Source organism: Humulus lupulus, chromosome 8 (assembly GCF_963169125.1).
Source record: "Humulus lupulus chromosome 8, drHumLupu1.1, whole genome shotgun sequence".
Lineage (NCBI taxonomy): Eukaryota > Viridiplantae > Streptophyta > Magnoliopsida > Rosales > Cannabaceae > Humulus > Humulus lupulus.
Window position 1 is genome coordinate 55,350,804 of NC_084800.1, and position 24,564 is coordinate 55,375,367.

At 36.7% G+C, this 24,564-nt stretch overlaps 1 protein-coding gene across 4 annotated transcripts; it reads left to right on the forward strand.

The window, feature by feature from the left end:
- Window positions 1-9,346: 9,346 nt before the first annotated feature.
- LOC133797309 (GCN5-related N-acetyltransferase 6, chloroplastic) lies at window positions 9,347-13,132 on the forward strand. 4 transcript variants are annotated; one of them, XM_062235173.1, is made up of 10 exons: window positions 9,347-9,656; window positions 10,814-10,959; window positions 11,073-11,289; window positions 11,401-11,453; window positions 11,795-11,831; window positions 11,924-11,995; window positions 12,202-12,306; window positions 12,390-12,543; window positions 12,667-12,743; window positions 12,863-13,132. In XM_062235173.1, exons 2-10 carry the CDS (start codon window positions 10,859-10,861, stop codon window positions 12,926-12,928), a joined length of 882 nt encoding a protein of 293 aa, XP_062091157.1. In that variant the 5' UTR covers window positions 9,347-9,656; window positions 10,814-10,858; the 3' UTR covers window positions 12,929-13,132. The 4 variants fall into 4 exon arrangements, with proteins under 4 accessions (XP_062091157.1, XP_062091153.1, XP_062091156.1 ...); XM_062235169.1 differs by having other exon boundaries at window positions 9,348-9,656; window positions 10,715-10,959; XM_062235172.1 differs by having other exon boundaries at window positions 9,348-9,656; window positions 10,728-10,959.
- The last annotated feature ends 11,432 nt before the right edge of the window (window positions 13,133-24,564 follow it).

Sequence of the window (24,564 nt, forward strand, 5' to 3'; positions counted from 1 at the left end):
GTCCAATTGAGGCTCATCCTCCGCCATGCTCGCAGGGGGAGGAGGAGGTGGCGGGTTAGACGGTGCAGCAGCGGCCGCGTGCCCAGTTTTCTTTCTTGCTTTCGCCATTGGTTTTCTTAACAGCAATAAATCAATCTCTCAATGAAAGCACCAGAATGTTGACCCAAGATTTGGCCAATCGACACGGAGTCGAAATGTGATTGATATGAACGAATGTATAGAGAAGAACGTAATGACAAAAGTAAAGAAAACACAGTAATTTATAGTGGTTCGGCCCCAGGATCTGGTAATGACCTACGTCCACTTAGACTGATATTGATATAAGAATCAGAAGGGTGATCAAAGAACCAGGGTTCGATGAGTTTCACTAACCTCTAAAGAACAATACAAGTTTATTTGGAGAATTACTATAGTTACGAATGATTCTAAAGCCAAAAGTCCCTTCCTTTGAGCTATCTCTTGCTATTTATAGGCTCAAGGAGGGTTACAAAAGATTGTTACAGATATTCTTTCCTGAATAATCGGATACCCAGAAGATTGTATGAGATAAATTCAGGATTCATAAAGATCTTCCCATAAATGTTGCCTTGTACACGGAACCATCGACCAGACTGGTCGCGGGTAAGACGGGCTTTCCCTGCTTCTACGGTGTCTTCTGGTCGATGCTCTAGCAGACGCTTCCTGATGTCAGCCACGTGTCCAGAGATTACTGGCCACGTCACCAATGCTAATTTATTGGATAACAACATGATAGTGAAAACTCCCAGAATTTCCTCCTGATCTCAATAACTCACAATTTATCATCAAATAAACATTCTCATTACTCAATATCCCAATAAATGACCCCGTTATGACAAAATCGCTAATTTATAATATAAGACCGTCTCATGCCGAATAGCTCGAATATATCTCCATAATAATGGGATCTCATCCATAAATCACAATACACACCAAAATACACAAATGTGCCCTCAAGGGGCCAAATTACCAAAACACCCTAGTAATCAAATGTGGACCCACATGCATGCATATAACATCATATTATAATATAATTCACATAAACATGCATATTATCAGTTAATGGCATAATTAAACAGTTATGGCCCTCCCGGCCTACTAATCCAGCCATTAGACCGCATTAGGGATTTCGGGGTATTACATATATGGTTTAAAAGGAATGATCCACATAGATTCAGGGCACAATGTAAGGGTGTTAACTGCCCTTGGGTGTGTTTTGCATCTAAGGTTGATGAGACTCCCATTTTTTCCTTCAAAACATATGAAGCTGAACACAAGTGCTCTAGGACGAATATTAACCAGTTTGCAACTTCCCAGTGGTTGAGTGATAAATACTTGGAAGAGTTCAAGATTAATGAAAAGATAGGTGTTTCCACATTTATGCACAAGGTTAGTAAGGACCATGTGCTTGAAATATCAAGGGATAAAGCCTATTGAGCTCGACTGATTGCAACAAAAAACATTGAAGGGAGCTATGAGGAACAATATGCTGCTCTTTGGGACTATGCAGAGGAAATTAAGTCAACTAATATGGGTTCAACAGTTGAGTTTTTGACAGAAATGGCAGAAAATGGGTTGCCACGGTTTAAGAGGATGTACATATGATACTATGGGTTGAGAGATGGTTTCAATAGAGGATGTAGACACGTCATTGGTTTAGATGGGTGTCATACTAAAGGTGTACATTAAGGACAGCTACTAACAACAAATGGGAACAACCAAATGTTTCATGTTGCCTTTGTCGTGGTAGAAATAGAAAATAAAGACTCTTGGAGTTGGTTTGTGAACCTATTGAGGATAGACTTGAAAATTGAGAACTCTAATCACTGGACCTTTATCACGGACAAACAAAAAGGGTTGGAACAAGCTTTGAAGGGGATGTGGGAATAAGGGATACCTGAAGCTGAGCATAGACATTATGCTAGGCATTTGGAGAAAAATTTCATCAAGGTGTTCAAGGATAAATCATTAAAAGACTTGTTATGGAAGGCTGCTAGAGAAGTGTAACGTCCCAAAATTACCTAATAAGGCTTAGGGCCTTGATTAGGGGGCCAGGATGGCAATATATGGAGTTATACGTTTATTTGATATATTTGATTGTGATAATATAACAAGTGGTGCATGTTTAGGAGTATTAAATATGCATGTGGGTTCGTTATGGGCATAATTGTATATATATGTGATATATGTGAGAGACCACATTATTATGTGGGTTTATTTGAATTATTCGGCATGAGACGATCTCTGGGAGAAAGTTAGCGGGAAAGTCACAACGAGACCCAATACCCGACTCGGGGTGAGTCAAGGGGTATTTTGGGTATTTGGCATTTAATTGGGTTATTGGATAATGGGAGTGAATAATTGGGGATATATTTGGAGTTAGTGAGTTTATGAGGGAATACTGGGGAAATTTGATCATTTTTCCCTCGGGGATGTTTTTGGTACCCCGAGCCTCAAGAATAGCTTAAGTGAAACTTAAGCCTTAGGAAACATAAAGAAACACTCAAAAGTTACCACTGGCTGACTCACTCTTTCTCTCTCTTCCTCTCATCTTCTCTAAGCTTCCTTGAGCTGATTTTGGAGAATTAAGAAGGATTTTGGCTAGGAACCAAAGAATTGAAGGCTTGGGAATGGATTAGCTATAGCTGGTGAGACTTAGATCACAACTTAGGTAAGCTTTAGACCTTGATTTCAGTTGATTTTTATGCTTAGTTTGGTTGTTCTTGAAGAGTTCTTGAGCTTTATAGCTCAAGAGTTGATTTGGTATTTTGATGGGTTTTATTACTAGATTTTTGTTGGGTTTTGCTGTTGGAAAGATGTTAGAACTATTGTGGTGATTGAATTATGGTTTGGGGGTGAAATTGGGATAATTTAGGTGGGATTTGGCTATTGGAAAATGAAGAAAATCTGGGTACATGGGGCCAAGTCACGGCTGTGTTCTTGAGGAGCCGTGACTTAGCCGAATCCAGGGTCCTAGGAGGTCTCTGTCTGGGAGGATTGGCGTGACCTTCTTAGGCAGGTTGCAGCCCGCGTCTTTTTGGTAGAGGGGGAGGCTCTCGGATATGAGGGGCGGGCCGCGACCCACAAGGTTAGGTCACAGCCCGCCTGGGCAGTTTTGGCCTTGGGGAGTTTTTAATGACGGGAACCTTTTCCTTAGGGCTCAGGATCAATTCCACTACCTGATATAGTGGAATTCGAGGCCCCGGAGGCTAGGACTCGGTCCGGAAGCCTTTATTTGCTCGTTATTGATGGAATCCTATATTATGGTTGTGACTAGGTTATCGCTAGGGGCTCAGAACCAGGATCGTGCTCGAGGGTTGTTCTTATTTTATGCTATACTCGGACCCGAGGTAAGAAAACTGCACCCAATACGTGTTTTATGTGATCAGGGCTTGGCCCAACTGTTATCAATTATTATAATTAGGGCTTGGGCCCCTGAGAACGTTTATGTTTAAGCTGTTGTTTCAAATGTTGGTTGATCTTATTTGAATATTCTATACCTGCTTAAGTGTTTCACATTTGTTGTATGGATTCCGTGGTTAGGGCCAGAAGCCCCGTTAAATAAGTTTGATTAGTATTATGAGTATGGTTATTCGATGGTGTTATGTGATTAACATGCTTGTGTACTCGTTTTTTTGTTGGGATATGCCTATTCATATCTGTTTCTATTTTGAAGTTTGAATACCTGGATCGGGGCTTGACTTATTAGTTAAGGACGGAAAAAGCATGTTGTGCGATGCTTGAAAGGCTTAGGCCTAAATCAGCAACGTACTATTACGTTGGCCGACCCTATAGTCGTTGAAAAAAAACCAAAGGTGTTGGGCTAGCTCTATGGCTAGTTACTTAGAGCTAAGGGCGAGGGCCCCAGGTGACTCTATGGTCACACAACTAGGGCATAGGCCCTGGGGTTGGCTCTATGGTCAACTGTTCAGGGCAGCGGCCCCAAATTGGTCCAATGACCATTTATTTATAACTGAATGACTGTATATGTAGGTTATTATTGCTAGTCATGCTAGATAAGTATCTGAAAATCTGTATTTTCTATTTATACACATGTAGAGTTTTCTTGCTGAGCCTTGGCTCACAAGTGCTTTGTGGTGTAGGTAAGGGGAAAGGAAAGCTTGACCAGCCATGAGTTGGAGAGCTTTGGTGGCGGCGTGTACATATGCGGCTGCTTGACCACCACAGCCGAGGATATCTTAGGGGAACTAGGGTTGTTGCCCTGTTTTTGCAGCTTAGGTCAGCTGGATGTGATTTTTGATATACCTACACTTATTTAAGAGTTTGGTTGTAATATTTTGGGATCCCACAAATGTATGAAACTTTGTAAATAAAATTCAACGGTTCCTTTGACCAAAACTTCTAACCCTAATCCTTGACATTAACCATAGTTACACGTTTTAAGCCAAATGATTTGATTAGCAAGTCTGACACAATTTAAAGTACACAGTGTAACGGTCCTGGATTAGGAGGACATTTCAAGAAGTAACTATTCGAAGGTTTGAAGTTGTTATGGAAGAGGTTAGAATGACCAATAATGAAGCTTATGAGTGGTTGATTACTGCAAGTCCAAAACATTGAACTAGATCACACTTTAGGACTAACCCTAAATGTGATATTCTGAAAACATGTGCGAGGTTTTTAATGGGACAAAATCAATATTGGCTGCTAGAAATAGACCAACATTGTCAATGCTAGAACGTCTCAGGATGTACTTGATGCATAGAATGACCAAAAATAGACAAACTGCAAACACATGGAATTATAACCTTGCAGCAAAAATAGTGACCATTCTTGAAAAAATCAAGGTTGAAGCTAGATCACACTTGCCCACAAAGTCAGGAGATTTGATCTATCAGATCCAAACCATGTATGGATCCATGTACTCTGTGGATTTGAAAGTGTGGGTGTGTTCATGTAGAAAATGGGAACTTACTGGCATTACATGTAGTCATGCCGTGGTTGCTATTTGGCATAATAAACAAGATCCTAAGTTGTATGTCAGTAAGTAGTACATGAAAGAATACTACATGAAGGCTTACTCTCACCAAATTTTTCCAATTAGAAATCAAGATGAGTGGCCTGGAAGTGGGAAGGTTGTAATGGTTAGCCTTATTTGTAAAAAACAGCCAGGCATGCCAAATAAATCAATGAAATTGGAGCTTGATGAAATGACTTCAACTACGGGAAAGAAATTGAAAAGAAGATATATCACAATTAAGTGGTCTGGTTGCGGTGGAAAATGGCACAATTTTAGAACATGTGCAAGAAATGTAGCAACTTCAATATGCTCTTTTAGTTTATTTATGATGTTGTTTCTATTTCAATTTTGAAATTACATAAATGTTGCTGATTTGATTACTTTAACTTGTTTTATAGGCTAAGAAGAACCTACCAAAGGATCTTGGAACTTATGCAAGAAACCATAATCCAATGCCTCATGATTCAGTAAGCTCATCAACCCAAAAAACAAGTGCACAAGAAACCACTCAATAATTTCAAGTACTTCAAACAACTTTATAACCATTCAACAAAGCTTGGTTTCTTACACCTTTATAACCTCTAAACTTATTGATTTTCGTAGAATAGAGCATGGGCCAAGCAATCTATTTGAAGGAAACTAGCAAACAAGCAAGATAAAGGTGGAAACATTGTGAGGAAGAAAGTGAGGGTTGCATCAATGAACAATGACCATGAATATGACCACTGGATGCTTTTTTTTTTATTTTTATACTGGGATGCTTTTCACCATTTTGAATGTTGTTGAATATTGATCACTTATTTGTCTTTGTATCAATTATGTGTATCAGTAGGAAAATTGGCAAATCATGTCTTCCATTTTGATTAGTTTGTGTAAAGGATGACTAGGAACTTTGAGATTTTAAATTTGTCATTTTGATTAGTTTATGTACAACATCACAACAGGAAGGTTCTTATTTTGTGTCTGTCATTTCGATTAGTTTGTGATGATTGTATAAAAGGCCTTTGTGGAACTCTTTGTAAACATGTTTCTTATTCAAGCACGAGTGCTATCATGAGTTCACATTATTGTTTGGAGTTCTTATTTTACCAGTTCATAACAACAAATGATACGGACTTCTAGAGAAGTAACCATTCAAAAAAATTCATTTTGTTTAGTCATAACAACAAAATGATAATTGATAATTGCATTTCGCAAGCAACTATTACATATATCAAACACTGCCTATTACATATATCAAACACTGCCAAAGATCAAATACAAAACAAAACAAATATTACAACACAAATACATACACCAAATTTAGCATTTTTCAACAACTTTAACATTCTATCAACTTCTTCATTTCTTTCTTCAACCAAAATTTGCAGTTGCTTAACATTAGTCCTAATCTCCTCCAACCTTCTAAACAACCCTCCTAAATCATTCATATTTCTTGCACCATGTATTGGGTCTATCCATCTGAGAAACCGACAACCATCTTTCACATTTCTCTGCAAAACAAAAAGAAAAAAAAACGACACTGGACCAATATTGTACAACGCCACAACCCCATTTAAAAGAAAAATAATTAACTAACAACTAACATTGTAATTTGGGCATCCATAAAACCTTCTACCTAGTTTATCAACTGTCCAAGAAGTGTGGATTACAAACTCGAACCCACAATCACAAATGAGTTTATTCAATTGAAGTTCTTCCTTATACATTCTACCACTATTGATTGAATTGTTGGAATAAGACATATCTATTGGCTGCCCATGAAAATTGAAGGTATTTGTTGGTGTAGATTGAGAGAAAAAAATTGAATAAGCCGACTAAAATGAAGAACTAGGTTCTTAACAAAGACCTTAAACTATTATATAAAGAACTAGGGTTATTTTTTGTATTATTTGTCAATAAATTTTTCAACTACCTCTGACGTGTTAGGCCACATGGTAGGGGTAATTGCCAGATCACAACTTCGTTATAAAAATTGAATGAAATTGGAAGAAAGTCTCACAATTCAACACACTCAATAATTCGAAAAGAATAATTAACAGGCTTAACAATTGAGGGGGCATGATTTGGTATATGTAGCCGTTGGGATCCTAAATAGCCTTAGTAAAATTACCACTTTTAAGTGGATGTCATCTCGATTCTTAAAGTTGTTATGCAGTGACAGACCAAAAGTGTAGATTAGAGGGACCAAATGATAAAAAAAATTGAGGTGACCAAATTCATGATTTCTTAAGAAAATATAGGAATTATATGAAAAAAAAACTCTCTATATATATAAATTCTCAAATTTGGGAGCAGCTTGGCGAGAGAGAGCGGGCACTAATTAAATTTGTGGATAAGAGATTATTTTCACTAAAAATAAGCACATATAATTGTTTTATAAAATATATAATGTGTTTTGAAATAACTAAAAATAGAAGGGATTAAAATATTTTTAGCTTAGTTTAGTCCCTTCTAAATTTCATCACTTTCAACATGGAGTATATGATATGTACATAATAATCAACTTCAAAATAAATCGTTTATTCTTATCCTTATCGATCATACAATAGATCTCTCTCAATCCCATTTGGCCCCTCAAGCATTAATTTAGTTCTCACTTGATTTTTTCCCTTAAATAGTCTCGGGACAATTCAAATTAAACCACAGTAAATGCATGAAATTTATTATTTCATTTCTTTCCTTGGTAACAGTTTTAATATGTTTAATATTTTGATGAAATGATTATTTTTGTCAAAATAGAAAGAAAAAAAGTCATTTTAATATTAATTTTTTTATTATTATTAATTCTTTCTTTTTCTATTAAATTTATTTTATTTTATTCCTATTCATATTTTTATTTCTCAAATTTACTCTTAATTAGTGTGATGGGAGCTAGGACAATTGTTTAAATAAAACCATCATGACTGAGTTACTGTTACTATGTCTAATCATTTTCATGAAAACTACATAGTTAGAGAAATGAAACCTTAGGCAATGTTCTTCAGACTCCAATAGATTTTATGAAGTTACAATTGATGCTTTAACTTAATCTTTATGTGTCTTTTATGTTCTTATCAACTTTGTATTTTTCTCTAACTTAATTTATAATCTATCTTCTTCTTCTCTTTTTTTTTGGAAATTTCGTTGGAGCGCAAGTAACTCATATTTCTCGATATGTGATTGTCCATAGTCTTGTTAAATTTGCTATGGGGCTGAAAAATGATTTTCACTTGTTGGAGGATATTATCCCTCTCATCTAATATGTAATTGTAAAAAAGTCTCTTATTTAATAAGAGAAATTTTTATCTTAAATTAAATTATTAAATTTAGTGGGGAATTTAGAAAATACATCAAAAAATATATATATAAAATTAGACAACATTTGATTTCGTTTAAGGAGGTGGCTTTTTGCAAACGAGTAATGATATGTGCACTCAAAATATGTACTTAAATATTACACACAATGACGTAGCAAATTAACTTAGCTAATTATATTTATTAAAATTGGGACTTGTTATTTTAAAAAATACTGACACGTCACTGTATATAATATTTGGGTGCAAATTTTGAGTGCACATATCATTATTCTTCGCAAACATACCAAAAAAATAGTACTAATATTTTTTTGAACAAAATGTTTTAAATTAATCCCAAATGTAAAAAAAAAAAAAAAATTACAATTGTATCGTGTTGAAAAGAGAACTAAACTTGTAAGATATTATGAAGTGACATATTTGCTATTAAGTATAAATCTCACTTATTAGAGCATCTACAATGGTGGTAGCCACATAAGTGGTTTCACCATATATGTCAGATAAAATGCCAACATGACATTACCAAGTGAGACTTTTATATGTTGTGGCCAGATATGTAGCCACTACAAGGAAACGTTGTCCTTTCTGCTCTTAAAAAATTAATAATATTTTAATATGATTTATATAATTTTGGCATCAAAAAGATTGCTTGTAATGCTGATGCTTTTAGTGGATTTATTCGGTTGTTCACATAATAACTACAGGTAAAATATGATTAGTGTATAGCATATTACTAGGTTTTCATGTAAAATAGGATTAGATAAAATATCTTTTATTTTAATTATAATTTAAATTAAAATATAAAATATTTTCTAAACTATTTCACATGATTATGATCATCAATTGATTGTATTCTTAAACATAAACATTAAAGATTTTGATCTTCAACGGTATCACAAACTTTTCCTAAAAAAAGCTAGCATTATCTTTATCTCCTAATTCTGAAGTGACATTCTCCTTCGTCATTATAACCGTGGGCGGAGATCATACTATACCACACAGCCGCCAATTGTGTACTCTCACTCAGACGATCCCACTATCCCAAATTACTAAATAGATTGGAGAACAAAAAATAAAATAAAATAAAAACTACCACCTTCGTCGTCGTCAAAGTCCCTTTGAAACAGAAACCAAACGCCGCCGTAACTGCCGATCGTCGCCACCACAGCAGCCGGTGAAATTTATCTCAACTATTTTGCTTAAAATCTCAGAGTAACACGCTTGGAGTGTATGAAGGTTCGGTTTAAATAAATCGGAGCACTTTAAAAACCCTGAAACCCTAAATCAAAGCCCAATCTGTGCTTTTCTGCAACGCCGTAGTTTCTTCTCCCCCATATGTCTGCTTGTTCTTCAAGCTACTGGTAAGTTGGCTTTGTCACTCGACACCATTTGAGTAATTTTTCTTTTTTCTCCTTTTATTTCTCAAATGATTTTTTTCCCCTTTTAAATTTAACTTCTGTCGGTAAACAAGTTGTTGATTTGAGTCAAAATGTTTTTTGATATTATTTGTGATCGGGATTTTCAATTAGTTGCAAGAATAACGAAAACACTCACCTGATTTTCAGAGAAAGGGGTGTGTTTATTTGGCCGAGTCCACTCGGAATTTGGCGACCAATTTTCGTATTTAATTATTATTATTATTATTATTATTATTATTATTGTTATTATTATTTTGGTGCTGGTTCTTCGTTTGCATATATTTGATTTGCAGAAAAACGTCTATGATTTTCGTAGGTTGAATCTTGATAGTACAAATGAAGCACAATCTAATTTAGGATAGATTAATTTAATCAATTTAAATAAGTAAATTGGATAATTTGTTCATCTATATTTATTTTTTATTTCGACTTCATTAATATTCAGTACGGAGTTCAATGGAAAGGATAGGAAGAGATGTCTCTAATAAAGAGATTCACATATTTTGTTTACAAATATATGATACGTTTACTGCTTACACCCACATGTTTGTACACCATCTGGTCACTCTCTCAACCAATCAACACATAAAAGACAAATCTTTAACTTTGCTTTGCTGTCAAACATTCATTTTTTGTTAACACCCAAAAATGATTTGGAATTCGGATAATATGAATACAAGACTCTTGAGTTTTAAATTCTTTCAACCTTTCAATACAAATATAGGTCCAGAAGCCAGCCTAGATTTGATGCGTCACCATTGATGGGGGTATCATACTGCGGGTCCCATCTAAGATGGGAAAGTAAAAACAGAACAGATCCATGAACGATCTGGTTCGGTCACTTCAGAGTGGCTTTATTTTACTAAAAATAAACTTATAATGTACTTGTGGTTCTTTTGTCTTATCCACTTTTTATGGTCAACCACTTGTCAATCAGACCGTTACTGCTGTTATATCCATAACTTCGTTCTCTATCATTGTTTTTTTTTATCTTCTATTAGTTCTAATCGCCAGCTACCCTGCTAGCAAGCATCAAAGGAGATTTCACATGCTGGGATTTGTTTACACCATCCTCATTAGATAAGATCTCGTTTTTTCAGAAGAATTCTTCCTCCAGGAGAGATTCTGGAGGAAGAATTGCTCAAATGTCGACTATTTCGATTCACAAGCTTCAGGTTTTGAGTTTTTCCCATGTCAGAATCAAATCACATAGAAGATTTCACAGAACCTATGCCATTAGGACCATGTGAGTTTCTAGCATATTCTTTCTGATATGAATTGTCTTTGCTAATTTTGTTCTATGTTTTCTTTTGCGTTTTCATTTTCTTATCTAAGTACTTACCCTGCGTGAATTAACAGGACAATGGATGCCAAATCTTCTGAAAAAAGGAAGATTGAAGAAATTTCTGTACAGATTCCATTATTATCATCACCTATTCCTCAACGTGAATTATTAAAATCACCTGATCTGCAATTTAACCGGCTGCAACCATCAGAAAGAGATTTAGTTCAAGAAAAAAAACTTGAATTTGGACAATTTGTTGCACGAGACGCCATTCTTGATGAAGAATTCTGGGTAGGAAATGATTTAGCAAGGGATAATATTTTGACAGTGAATTTTTGGGTGTGGGTTACTTTTGTTCATAATTAATTTGTGGTTCTTGTTGTGCTTTTAAACTTGTGGTAGACAGCAGCATGGCTTCGTGCAGAAAGTCACTGGGAGGACCGACCAAGTGACAGGTGCGTGCTCTTTTTCCATGATAGTAAGGTTAAATTTTGCATTTCGTCAATTGTGTCTGTACATGGCCTTGGTTTATCAGAATACTATGAGTAAGGATTATATAAATTCCTGTCATAGGTATTAGGTAGGCTCATTTAGGAGGTTCTTACTGCCTAAAGATGCATGTAAATATACATGCAGAGGAAAGAGCGTTCCAAATTATACTAATACTGCAAAAATAAATAATGGGAGGGGTGGGGGATGGATTAAAACTCTTAGCTGACCCTGCTAATGTTTGGATCGCATTCCTGTGCATGTATGTAGCAAAAAGCTAATTTTAGCTTACACTTGGTTAACACAGATATGTCGATAACCACAAAAGGAAATTTGCAGAGCAGGTACGATTCATTCATTTCTTATTATTATTAACTACAATTACGTTAACTGGTAAATTTTACAGTATTATTGAATAATATTTCGTGTTATATAGGAGTTTAATGCCATTAAAAAGCGAAACAAATGGCAGCATGGGCCAAATGAGAAATGTGCATGCATTGTTACGGTATGACATCTATACTTGACATAGAATTTATTTTTTACACTTGAATTTTTATTTGAATCCAATCTAAGCTAATAATGAGTAAAAGATTTATAAAGCACAGACAAGTTTCTCACTCATTTAGATGGTAAGGAAGTAATAATACCTTTCGAAGAACGATTGTGATCCATATGAGACCTCTCTCAGTATTTTGTTATCTAATTTATCAGGTAAAAAAGGAAACAAAGAATGTGAAACGCACTGTACTAAAAAGTGTGGTTGGAACTCTTGATTTGAGCATTCGGTACTTGTTGCATGGAGAGACCTTTCCAGGGGTATAAAGGCATTCTATATTTTTCTCATTGTCCATCACCAAGAATTCTGTATTTACACTAAAATTAAAACTAATGACACTCAGGAAAGGGTGAAAGCTCCTCTCTTCTGCAGCATAAACCGTACATCCCAAAATAGATATGGTTATATTGCAAACTTGTGTGTAGCCAAATCAGCACGGCGCCAGGGTATTGCAAGTAATATGTTATATTTTGCTGTTGAATCAGCTATTTCAGATGGTAAGATGGATGTTTGAACAAGAATATCTTTTCTTTTTTTCTGGATTAGAATTTAAAGTAGCATCTTTGATAGAAGGAAGAACGAGGCAGAAGGGTTTATCTGATTAGCATTTTGTGTTACAGGTGTTGGACAGGTTTATGTGCATGTGTATAGAGATAACCAAGCTGCGCAGGAGCTGTACCACAAGATGGGTTTTGAGGTAAAATTTTCATATTGTCATTGTTAATTAATTGAGTTGGGCTCGGCCTCAATCATGGTCATGCTATTAATTATCTTAAGAGAACTGAACTAATTGCTCAGTCTTAACTCTCTTATCAGTTGGTCCAAATGGCAAGCTCGCAATTATTAGAGGAGCGAACCTTCTTGCTTTGTTTCAAGTCGTGACAACTACTCAACTCAAAATTCATCTTTTGGTGTAAAGAAACATATTTTAGATTTAACATATTTACAGTCCGAGATCCCAAACTTGAAGGAATGTTTTTGGCCATTACCTTCAAATTATGATATGTTGTTCAATAGGCTTTGAACAATATTGTTGTATAAGGAATGTCTTGTATCTTTTATGGTTTGAAGACAGTTTTCATTTAATTTTTAATTTTTTCTTTAAACTACGATAGGATCTTTAAAAACTCTTGACGTGAGATTATGATTGATTGAAACTCAACATAATACCAACTATTATTATATAAAAGTAAAACCTATATGGAAAAGAGGAAAAGAACCTTAGAATCTAAAGATGTAATTTCTGCAAGTTGCCATGGAAAACAGGAAAATAATAGCTAACATTTCTTCGCTTGTTAGATTTCAGTACAACAATTAGTCATTTTAATTTGTAGTCGTTTATTTTTGCATAAGAATTTAGTTGCAGTTATGTTTTACAATGTCTTCGACTTCGAGTGTTTTTAAGTATTATAATTATTTTTCTATTACTCATATATTTGTCTTCGAGAGAAGATGCCAAATTTATTTGTACTTGACAAATTTTTCCTAAGCATTTATATCTCCCAAGTTCCCAATGTGCAAACTGTTCAAACAAAACTCACAAAAAGTACAATCCAAATAACTCGAACAAAATTCAAACCAAATTATACATATATATTGCGTATATTATTACATATAACACTCAAATTTCGAGGATGAATAAATAAGTCTCGAAATGTAGGCTCGAAAAGTGTGAGCTCAAAAATAATAAGCATTGGCTTAACACTTGTATGAATATGCATGATTCCTGATCTGTTGTTGTTAGCAATCGAGTACAAGTTTAAAAGCCTCGAGCTTAAGCTTCAAGCTCGAAAGAAAGAATCTTCTCCGACACATATGGATGTTATTCGAGCCTTAGTTGCAAGCTCAAAGGTATTGGTCTCCGGAGATTGAGTTCGATGAAACCACCAGTTAAGGAGGGGCTGACCGAAATAACAAGCTCGAATGTATGTCGATCTCGAAGGCGCGTTAACCTTGCATTGGAGGTCAGCAGCATGTTTTGCTTAGGAGATCCTATTCTTTATGAATTTGTTGTTATCTGATAATTAAATCTCAATTATCATGGGATATTATGTATTTAATGTATTTAATTACATTTATTTTAGATTAGAATAATCAGTTGTAACTTCCCCGAAATCAGGGAAGATATTCATCCAACCAGGCTTATAAATAGCCTGGTAATTTTCATTTGTAGGGATGCACAATCTTGTACTGCGAATACTCTGTTGAATTGCTCTGAGAAAGCTTTGAGAGAGTATCACGAATCAATAATATTGACTCGTGGACTAAGCAGATTTTAACTGCTGAACTATGTAAAAATCTCACTGTTCTTTTCTTCTTTTTTGAATATTTGTTTAGTGCTCTTCAAATTTAAATTGACGAAAAAAAACGTCAACATTAAATACTATTTTAAAATTTTAACAATGAATTTAGAATATTGTTTTAAAGTTTTAATTTAGAATAATATGTCTAAATTTGGAAGACGTATATTATATTTTTTGTTTGTTGAATCTAATTATTTGAACATTTTAAAAAAAAAAACTTAAGATTGGTATGGGTGGCTTAACCCGACCAAAACGTCTAAAACATTGGATGGGTTAAAGTTAGATTTTTACAACCTGATTTTTACATTATGTTGATTAAAATATGTTATAATACATCCAAACCAACCAACGAACATTTGAATAAATCAATTAAGAGTAGAGGATAAACTTTATAACAAAAAGCAAAATATTAGAGGTATAAAGGAAATAATTTTATTTTAGATGGTAATTAAAAAAAACAAATTTACACCAAAAGTATAAGAGTAAGTGGTAAAAAATAAATAAATAATTTTTTTTATTTATAAAACACTTGAAGATAAATACAAAAGTTAAAGTAAGACCATCTTCAATATAAGTTCAAGATAAGTAAATATAATATAGTGCTAAATTTGACACTAAATTAGATAAATATTACATTTGACACAATATTTAATATTGTGCTCTATGCATTGTATTTTATTATGCAAGTTGATAAATGTGAGTTTGCTGCAAACTCACAGAGAGCTGACGAGAGGATCACATTGTTTTGCCACGAGCGGTTTCATACTAAAGCGAGAAGAATAAGTCCCTACACCAAATACGGTCGAGTTGAACAGCTGTTGACGACCCTAGAAACTACCTAACTACCACTACCTGTATGGACCTGCAACATCATGGAAATAAAAAAGTTTGTCTTTTGTGCTTTTGCAATGTAACAGGTAAAGAGTATTTCCGTGTTTTTCTTCTTTGCCTCGGTAATTTCATTTTTTTTATGCTCTACACAAACTGCCTAATATAATCATCTAGACTTCTCACGTTAATAATTCTCATTATGAAAAAATGGCATATATAAAGGGAAATTTGACTTTTGATGCATATAAGGGGATTGAATGACAAAATAATACAAAATTTAAAAAACATCATATTTTTATGCTAGTATTTTCCTGAATTCCCAAAATACCCTTGAAATCTCTTTTTTCTCAGTCTACGCTTTCTATTTTTTTGTTTTCCCTCTCTATCTCTCAAACTCTCATACACACAAAAAAAGCCAGCCACCATTATCTTAATGTATACTAATGTTCGAGCTCAATTTGAATTTCGGATCTAGGGGCAAGTTGTGAGTCCTTTCAAGTCAAGAAACTTCATTTGGATTTCGGAACTAGGGACAAATATCGTATGGGTAAGTATATATTTATTATATGTAGTGAGGAAACTTGTCTGTCTACATGACTTGTCTTATTTCGAACAGATCTATGTATGCCTTCATGTTTTATTGCAATTTTTCACTGTCGGAATGAATTTTGGATACTTCGTGCGTTTTTTTTTTTGGATTTTTTGCCTGCCTCGATGAGTTTCGATGAAACTCGATAGGCCTCAATGTGTTGCATGCATGCTGGCTCGATGGTCCTCGATGGACCTCGATAGTGTTAGGATGTTAATACCTTGATGGTCTTCGATTGTACTCGATAAAGCTCAATAGGTGTATAAGAATTTTATTGGATTGTTTGCCTCGAGGAATTTAATTGGATTGTTTGCCTCGATAGGCCTCGATTGCCCTCGATATACATTGATAATGTGACCTCGATAGGCCTCGACATATATCGATAGAAATCGATATTTTGCTGTTTTATGTTGTAGTTTAACTTTTTGACTTTTTTTTTTTGTTTTTTGTTGCAGATTCGACTGTTTCCATATTTGTTGCATTCAATGGTATTTGGGAACTCGAAAATAGGGATTGGATTTTCAGAGATACTGAAAATCAACTTCTGCCCGTGGAGAAGGGTGTGACGTATGAGCAATTGCTTGACATTCTGTACGATGAGCTTGAAGTGGATAAATGTGTGCATGACTTGAAAATTGAGGTCCCGTACACATGCCTATCACAATCCATCAAACCTATTGTTATAAAAAATGATAGGCATGTGCATGCATTCATTGGGTTAGCATTGAAATCTGTAGAGAAGCTCATTCCTTTATGTGTGACATTGATTAAGAAGGGAGGTATAAGAAATGCATCAGCTTCTGCCAGCGTTAATAAAGAAGTTCGATTTGATCAAGGTGACGTTGGAACATGTGTTCCCGAGACAAATCCAGACATCATAGTCCATGATGATATCCCGGTTAGAGATTCGCCATATGTGCATGACACGGCGGAGTACGATCCCTATGGCTACGATCCTTATGTCAACGACGATCCTGTTACTGAAACAAGAGATCTTGGTGGGCTAGATGTTAGGGCAGATTTTCCAACACAGAGTTCAGATGTTATGGTAGATGAGGAGCGCAGAATAGAAGATCGGCAAACACCTGGGACCAGTAGTAGTCGTCCAGGTCCAAGTAGAACCGATGATAGTTTTAGATGGAGTTCTCCATTGGACTTAGGTGAAGATCGTAGAACATGGAGTGCTCCCATGTTCACCAAAGAGGATATAGAGGCCTCACATCAACATCATTCCTCAACCAACAAAGCTTCAAGAGAATTGCACCTTGGGAAGTTCTTTCAGAACAAGCTTGAATTGAAAACCAAAGCATCCATATTTGCGATGAAGAATAATTTTGAGTTTATGGTGAAGAAATCTGGGACTGATGTGTGGTACATTACCTGCAAGGATCCTGATTGTGGTTGGAGATTGAGGGGTAAGAAAAAAATGCGATCTGAAATGTTCGAGATTACTGTATACAACGAAGTACACACTTGCTCACAAGAAATTCGAGATAAGGACCACTATCAAGCATCATCGTGGGTTGTTGGGCACCTAATCAAGAGGGAATTTTCTACCGATGGTACTCGGTACACGGCAAACAACATAAGGGAGGACATGAAGCACCATTTTGGGGTCGAAATGAGCTATGAGAAGGCGTGGAGATGTAGAGAAAAGGCTCTTATGTATGTCAGAGGGACACCTGAGGAATTATAATCCAAGTTACCTGGATACCTCTGTCAGTTGGAGCATAAGAACCTAGGTACAATTACTGATTTTGTAGCAGAAGATGGTCGTTTCTTGTATTGCTTCTTTTCCCTCGGTGTTTCCAGGCGTGGTTTCCAGTACTGTCGTCCTTTAATTTGTGTGGATGGCACATTCTTGAAGAATAGGTATGGTGGCCACATGCTCTGTGCTGTTGCGTTGGATGCAAACAACTAGTTGTTTCCAATTGCATTTGCATTGGTGGACAGTGAGAACCATAACTCTTGGACTTATTTCATGAGAAAATTGAAGGAAGTCATAGGGGACGTTGAGAACCTTGCTTTTGTATCAGACAGGCATAAAAGCATTAATCATGCTTTGGAGCTTGTGTTCCCAGATGCGTATCACGGTGCATGTTACCATCATATCTGTATGAATGTTCTGGAAAAATTCAAAACTGACCACGTGCAAGACATCATGGAGTGTGCAGCGTACGCATTTCGAAGAATGGAATTTCACAAGTTCTTTGACAAGATTAAGGTAATTGATCCGCCCATTGCTCAATATCTAGAGGGAATTGGCTTTGAAAGGTGGAGTAGCGCTTATTTTCCTGGTAACCAATACAATATCATGACGAGTAATGTTAGGGTCATTTTAGGTTTGTTTTAGAGATCGTTTTAGGTTGTGTTTTTAATTATTTAGGATTGTTTAGTGCAGATTTATGCTTGTTTTCTTCTTGTTTCAGATTTTAATGGTCAATTACATAATATGGAGTGAAATGAGAAGAAACATGTTAAATATGATAAATAAGATGGATTTCGTGTTTATTGTGGAGTTTCAAGACATTATGTGTGGAAAATACTACATTAAAGAGGCTCAACACACGTCATTTATGCTCTATAACGCAAGTCTGAGACTTCAAGCCTCATTTTGACCATAATTTATTCACTTTCTGGAAACACTTCTAGAAATAGAAGTTGTAGATATTTATCTTATCTTTCAATAGCTTTTTTAATCATTCAATTCGGAGTTATATCAAAGGAGTTATGATCAAACTACGATAAGCTGACGCTGCAAGCTGTTCGAAACGAGTTTTGTTCTATTCTGACTTTAGCGCTACAGTACTAGTGCACCAAATTTTGAGGGATTTTGGCATTGTTAATAGCGCTACAGCGTCTAGAAGTAGCGCTACAGCGTTGGTGACGCGATTTTCAGATTTCATACGACTTTTTGAAGGGTGTTTTGGTCTTTTCACTTGGGAACACTTGAGGGCTATTTAAGGGACATTATTTGCGATTTTGGGAGGACTGGGAGTTTTAAAAACCCTAGATAAAAAGAGGCTGCTATAATTATTTTCTCTGTTTTTGTTTTTCATCTGAATTCTTAAGTTAATTTTATGAACAATTATTTGCAGTTTATTTTCATCATGGCATTTATGAACTAATTTCTTTTATCTAGGAAATAATGTAGTCACTGGGATTTCTATTTAATTTTATTATGATTTTCTATTGATACTTCTTTTCTATTCTAATCAATATGATGTGTGTTTAATGCTAGTAAATACTTGATCACTATTTGCTTGATTTAATGGTTTTGATTCAAAATTCGAAAGATGAGAATTAAATAAGCTATCATTATATAGAAATAGGGATCATATCGGACGAAAGCACCTATATGACTTGTGTAGTAATTAGGTTTCCATGTTTAATGCCTTTTATATGTTCAAGTTTATCACAGAAATGTAGAAAACTTGCATATAGATTGAGATCTTATATCTTGAAAAAGTATAAGAATCGATTATATTAACCTGCTATTAGAATAGAAAGAAGAGATTTAGAATTGATTATTAAAATTTAATAGAATGAACAGTTGATGAAATTAATTCCTAGGTTGTTTTTATTATTGATTCTTAAGTAGTGATTCATTGTTTTGTTTCCAGTTCTTTAATTTTGGTTTATAGATTATAGGATTTCATTTATTTTTAATCGTTCACTTAAATTTTAATCAACCAAATAGAATTCGAAAATCAATTAGTGGTACTTGGGAGATAGTCTCCGTGGGACAATATCCGTTCTTACAGAATTTACTACTTGACACGACTACGTATACTTGCGTAGCTTTAAAATTTCGCAACAAGTAACTACGTAGAAAGCTTTAACAATAAAACTAAGGAGGCAAGGAGCTTTCCAGTAGCCACTTTTCTAGAATTCATAAGATTCACTCTTTAGTCTTGGTTTGCAGATAGACGTGAAAGAGCTGCAAAAGCAATAACTGTGTTATCACCTGAGATGGAAAATGATTTGAAGCAAATAGGGGATAAAGCAATTTTTTTGGATGTCCAAGTCCTTGGTCATCACGAATTTCTTGTGGTCGATGGTAATGGTGATGGTGAGGTGAACTTGGCCACAAAATAATGCTCTTGTGGCATGTTCCAAACCATCGGGATACCCTGTGTACATGCTTTTGCTGCAGCTAGAAAAATAAGAAACATTTACTCATTGTGTTCCCCTTACTATAGAATCGAAGCCTTGAAGGACACTTATAAAGATAATATTTACCCTGTTGGGAACGAGGATGAATGGATAATCCCTGTTCACATCAGAGATACGGTTGTCGGCGTCCCCATTGAGAAAACCCCTGTAGGAAGGCCCAGGAAGCAGTAAGTGGGTAGGCGAAAGACAAATCGCTATGCTTCATGCGGGGAAAATATTGTCAAGCCACGTAAGTGTAGCAGATGTGGTGGTAGTGGGCACAATAGGAAGTCATGTAAGGCTAGGATTTAAAATATTGTGTTATGTAATTATTTAATTGATTTTTCTGCATTTATTATATGGAGTACTTCTTCTAATACTTTGTTGGTTTGGATGTCGAGGCAGACACATTATGTGAATTTAGTAATAACTTTTTCAAAAAATATTGTTTGATAAAAAGTAATATACAAAACTAACTATATGTTATACTATACAAGATGTGTATGAAGAAAATGTAAAGAGCATCACAGGGACAAATTCTGATAGAATAGGTCCATACACCACTTGGTCTTGAAGTGTTGGATGTTCTCATCGATAACAGTATCGAGTGGTAGCCTGGCAACCAAATGCTCGATATGTTTGATGGCAAACATACCACAATCCCCACTCCATATAATCGATTTTGTCAATTGAAGATAAAAATAACTTTAATTTTCAGATTTCAAAATACATTAATTAAATAGGGGAATACCTTGTCTTAGTCTGAGGACACTCCTCCATAGGAATACGACAATATGAAAAAGGCTTTGCGTTCTGCTCAGGAGATACCTGGAGGTCCTCATGGTCGTCAAACATGCCAAAACACCATAACAACGAAGGCAACAATAAGCACCAAGGCTTGATCGCTTCCTCCATCAGAGTGGGACTGAGCACGCTATGGTTGGAATCATAAATTGTAACGACCCGAATTTTCTAATCGGGCTTAGGGCCTTGATTAGTGTGCCTGGAGGGCAATAAATGATTTAATATGCTTATATGTGGATTCATGTGAATTTATGATAATGATGCATGTTTAGTTGAGTTAAATGTGCATGTGGACCCCGTCTGGATATTTGGGGTATAAATGTGATAAGAGTGATAAATGCTATATATATGTGATATGTCTGTGCAGCACGATCCGAGACAGTCCTGGGGAGCGGTTAGTCAGAAAGTCACAACAGGGTTGAGATTCGGACTCGGGGCGAGTCGAGGGGCGATTTGGGAACTAGGTGTGTTATGGGGTTGTCGGGACATGAAAATAAATATTTGGAGATATATTTGAGGATAGAATGTCTAGGCAGGAATATTGGGGAAATTTACCATTTTGCCCTCGGGGACGTTTTGGTACCCCGAGCCTTGAGGTAACCACATAGACATAAGTTGAATAAAACAAACCTTAGAACTATACAGAACACTTAAGGAACCAACTCATTCATTCTCTCTAAGCAAGTGGATATTTTCTCTTTCGAGGCTTAAGGAGAACTTGGAGGAATTGGCTAGAAACTAGAAGGATTTCAGCTGAGAAATCTTGGGAGCTTGGAGCTTGAGGATTAAGGATTAACTTCAGAGATTTAGTTCAGCAAGGGATAAGCTTTAATTATAAGATTATGCTTAGATTTGTTGTTGGTTGTTAGAGTTTGCATGTTGGCTAATTTGACCTGTCATAAGTGTTTTAGCTGAGTTTTGGAGCAGATTTCAATGGGGTTTTAATGTTGATATTGAGCTGGAATGTGTGTGTTAATTATCTGGGTTTGTTAGGTAAGTTTTGAGTGAGTTAGCTTCAGGAAAATGCAGGGAAGAAGATGGGAAAATTCTGGGTTTGGAGGTGAGGGTCGCGGCTCTAGGAGGGGCGCGCCGCGGCCCGTGTGCGCGCGCGGCCGAGTGTGGCCGAGGAGTTCATGCGCGCCGCGGCGCTTGGTGCGCCCGCCGCGACCCATGTGTGTTGCAGGGGTGTGCTAGCCTCTGTTTTGAGGCTAGCCGCGGCTCTTGAGGGTGGGGCCGCGACTCTTAGGGCTAGTCCGCATTTTTATGGGTGTTTAGGCTTGGGAATTCAATGGTTAAGGCTCGGGATGGATTTTATCACCCGGATTGATAGAATTCAAGGTCCCGGAGGTTAGGGTTATGGCTTAAAGTTATTTATTGGATTAGAACTTGATGGATGGATATTGTTAATATGTTGTGACTAGGGTTTCGGAGAGGCTCAAGTTAGAGGACTGTGCTCGGGACATCGGTGCTCGGAGAGCTCGGAACTCAGGTAAGAAAACCCTTGTTCCCATAGAGCTTGTGTGCAGGGCTGAGCCCAATGTGTTGAAATAGAATTGGTATGCAGGGACGAGCCCAATATGTTAGAACTGCGGGGCGTAGCCCTTTAACTGAATATGCTAGAATTATGTACTTGCTTGTTATGCTATGTATGTTATCATGTGAATGATCGGAAGGAGCCGGGAACGTTGTAGACCGAGAACGGCGAAGGGTCGGGAACGGCGTTGGGCACGTTGAGTGCAAGGCCGAGAACGGCAAGGGGCCGGGAGCAGCGTTGAGCAAGTGGAGTGCGAGTTGCCAGGGCGAGTCCCTAAAAGGATACCTGGGATATCCTCACGGCGTGGTCCGCGAACCCAGGGCTTGGTAAACGCCTGGGACGGCTAGGTCGTATGTGTTTAGCCCATTGGTGGCCTGTTTATATGCTTAATCTATGTGTTGCATATGTTATCTGTTTGTGGGTTTTCTCGCTGGGCTTCGGCTCACAGATGCTCTGTGGTGCAGGTAAGGGTAAAGAGAAGGTCAGCCAACCATGAGTATAGTAGGCGTGAGGCGGGGTGTACATGTTCTGCCAGCCTGGCTGCCACAGCCAAAGGATTTTGGGAGATGCTTGTAAATAAACTTAGATTTTGTTGTTTAGTCGACTTGGTTCAATTTTTATGTTGTAAATGTTTCTAAACTGTATTTTGGAATCCCAGGTGTCAAACTTTTATGGTTTTCAATGAAATGGAATTATTTCTAAAGTTTTTCCTCTGTTTATGGCTTAATTACACTGTTTATTCTAAAACCTCGATTAGCGAGTTTATCGCACGTCTTTAAACTCACTTAGTAACGACTAGGGCGTTACAACTTGGTATCAAGACTACAGTGAACAGATGTTCGCTGTATTCATCGTTACGAAAATATGAAAAAGGTTTTGCGTTCTGCTCAGGAGATACCTGGAGGTCCTCATGGTCGTCAAACATGCCAAACCACCATAACAACGAAGGCAACAATAAGCACCAAGGCTTGATCGCTTCCTCCATCAAAGTGGGACTGAGCACGCTATGGTTGGAATCATAAATATTGATGCACCACGTTGGAATGGAGACTTCAATGGCGATCCAATGTGAGGCTTTCTCGACGTGCAAGGCAAAATATACTTCACTCACATTTTGTCATGATACAAGGAATTGATTATCATCGCCCTTCAACATTTTCAACACATCTCCGTCCCATGTATACTTAGTGTCGGTCTCTCTGAAATGATTCCAACGACCTAGGCACACCAGGGGGAAGGTGGAGTTCATGATCACAGCATCCTGCCGAAATGCGGCATGATGAAAGTGGCGTCGGCGGCGTAGCATGTGCAAAGTGGCATCAATATGCTGAAAAAAACATAAAAATTCGTTAGTACCATCAATATATTTTAAGATTGAATTGAAAACATAAATGTAATTTACATACCGAATCCCAAAGCTAATTCTGGACTGTGTGCAACTTCAAGAACCATGCCACACCGTGCGTCCCAGTATAGACGTTCCAGTCTCTCTTGTTGTCGATCTTCTCGATGATCCACTTATGGAAGCTCTTCTCCTGCTGTGGGTCACACTTCCTCAATGGTTCATCAACTAGCCCATGTTTATTTTGTCTGATCTTCTTCGTTTGGTCGGTGAAGTCATCAAAACGCTTGGGCCTGCAAATCTTCCTGACAACTTCAAGGCCAGCTGCCTCCTCGGGCTACAGTACTCGTACACTGGGACTGTCAGCATCACTGGCAACTACAGATGTCTGGGTCTTTGGAGTGGAGGGTTGATCACCGGGCTTGTAGTCTGTAGGCAAGATATCAGACTCTGTATCTGATTTTACGTCGGTGGATCGACCTGAGACCACTGAAAGCAGCTGCGCCAACTGAGCCATGATCGTAGTCTGATTCTGTAGTAAGGTTGCCTGGCCCTCCTCAACCCTCTTGAGCCTTTGCATTAATTGCTCATAATCAGGCTGGGAAACCTGACTAGATGAAGCTGCACAGGCTTGTGAAGTGCCCTCCTCAACCCTCGGGACATCCTCGTAAAAAATGGAGGCTTCCTTTGCAACTTTTGCCAGCTTCTCTGCCTCCTTTTCAGGTACTACTACTTCCTCTGTTGCAGTCCCAGCCTCCCCCATAGTTGATTCCAACTCAGGGAATAACTTGGAATCAACTTCTGGGAGGCTATTGTAGTAGACTACCTCACCGGGACGTGGCTTCAGCATGGAAAATACCACTAACTGCATGGTTGAATAACATGTGTCAGGAAAACTTTAATAAAATAAATCGTTATTCAATTAATTTGTGACATTTAACAAGATAAAATGGAACTTAC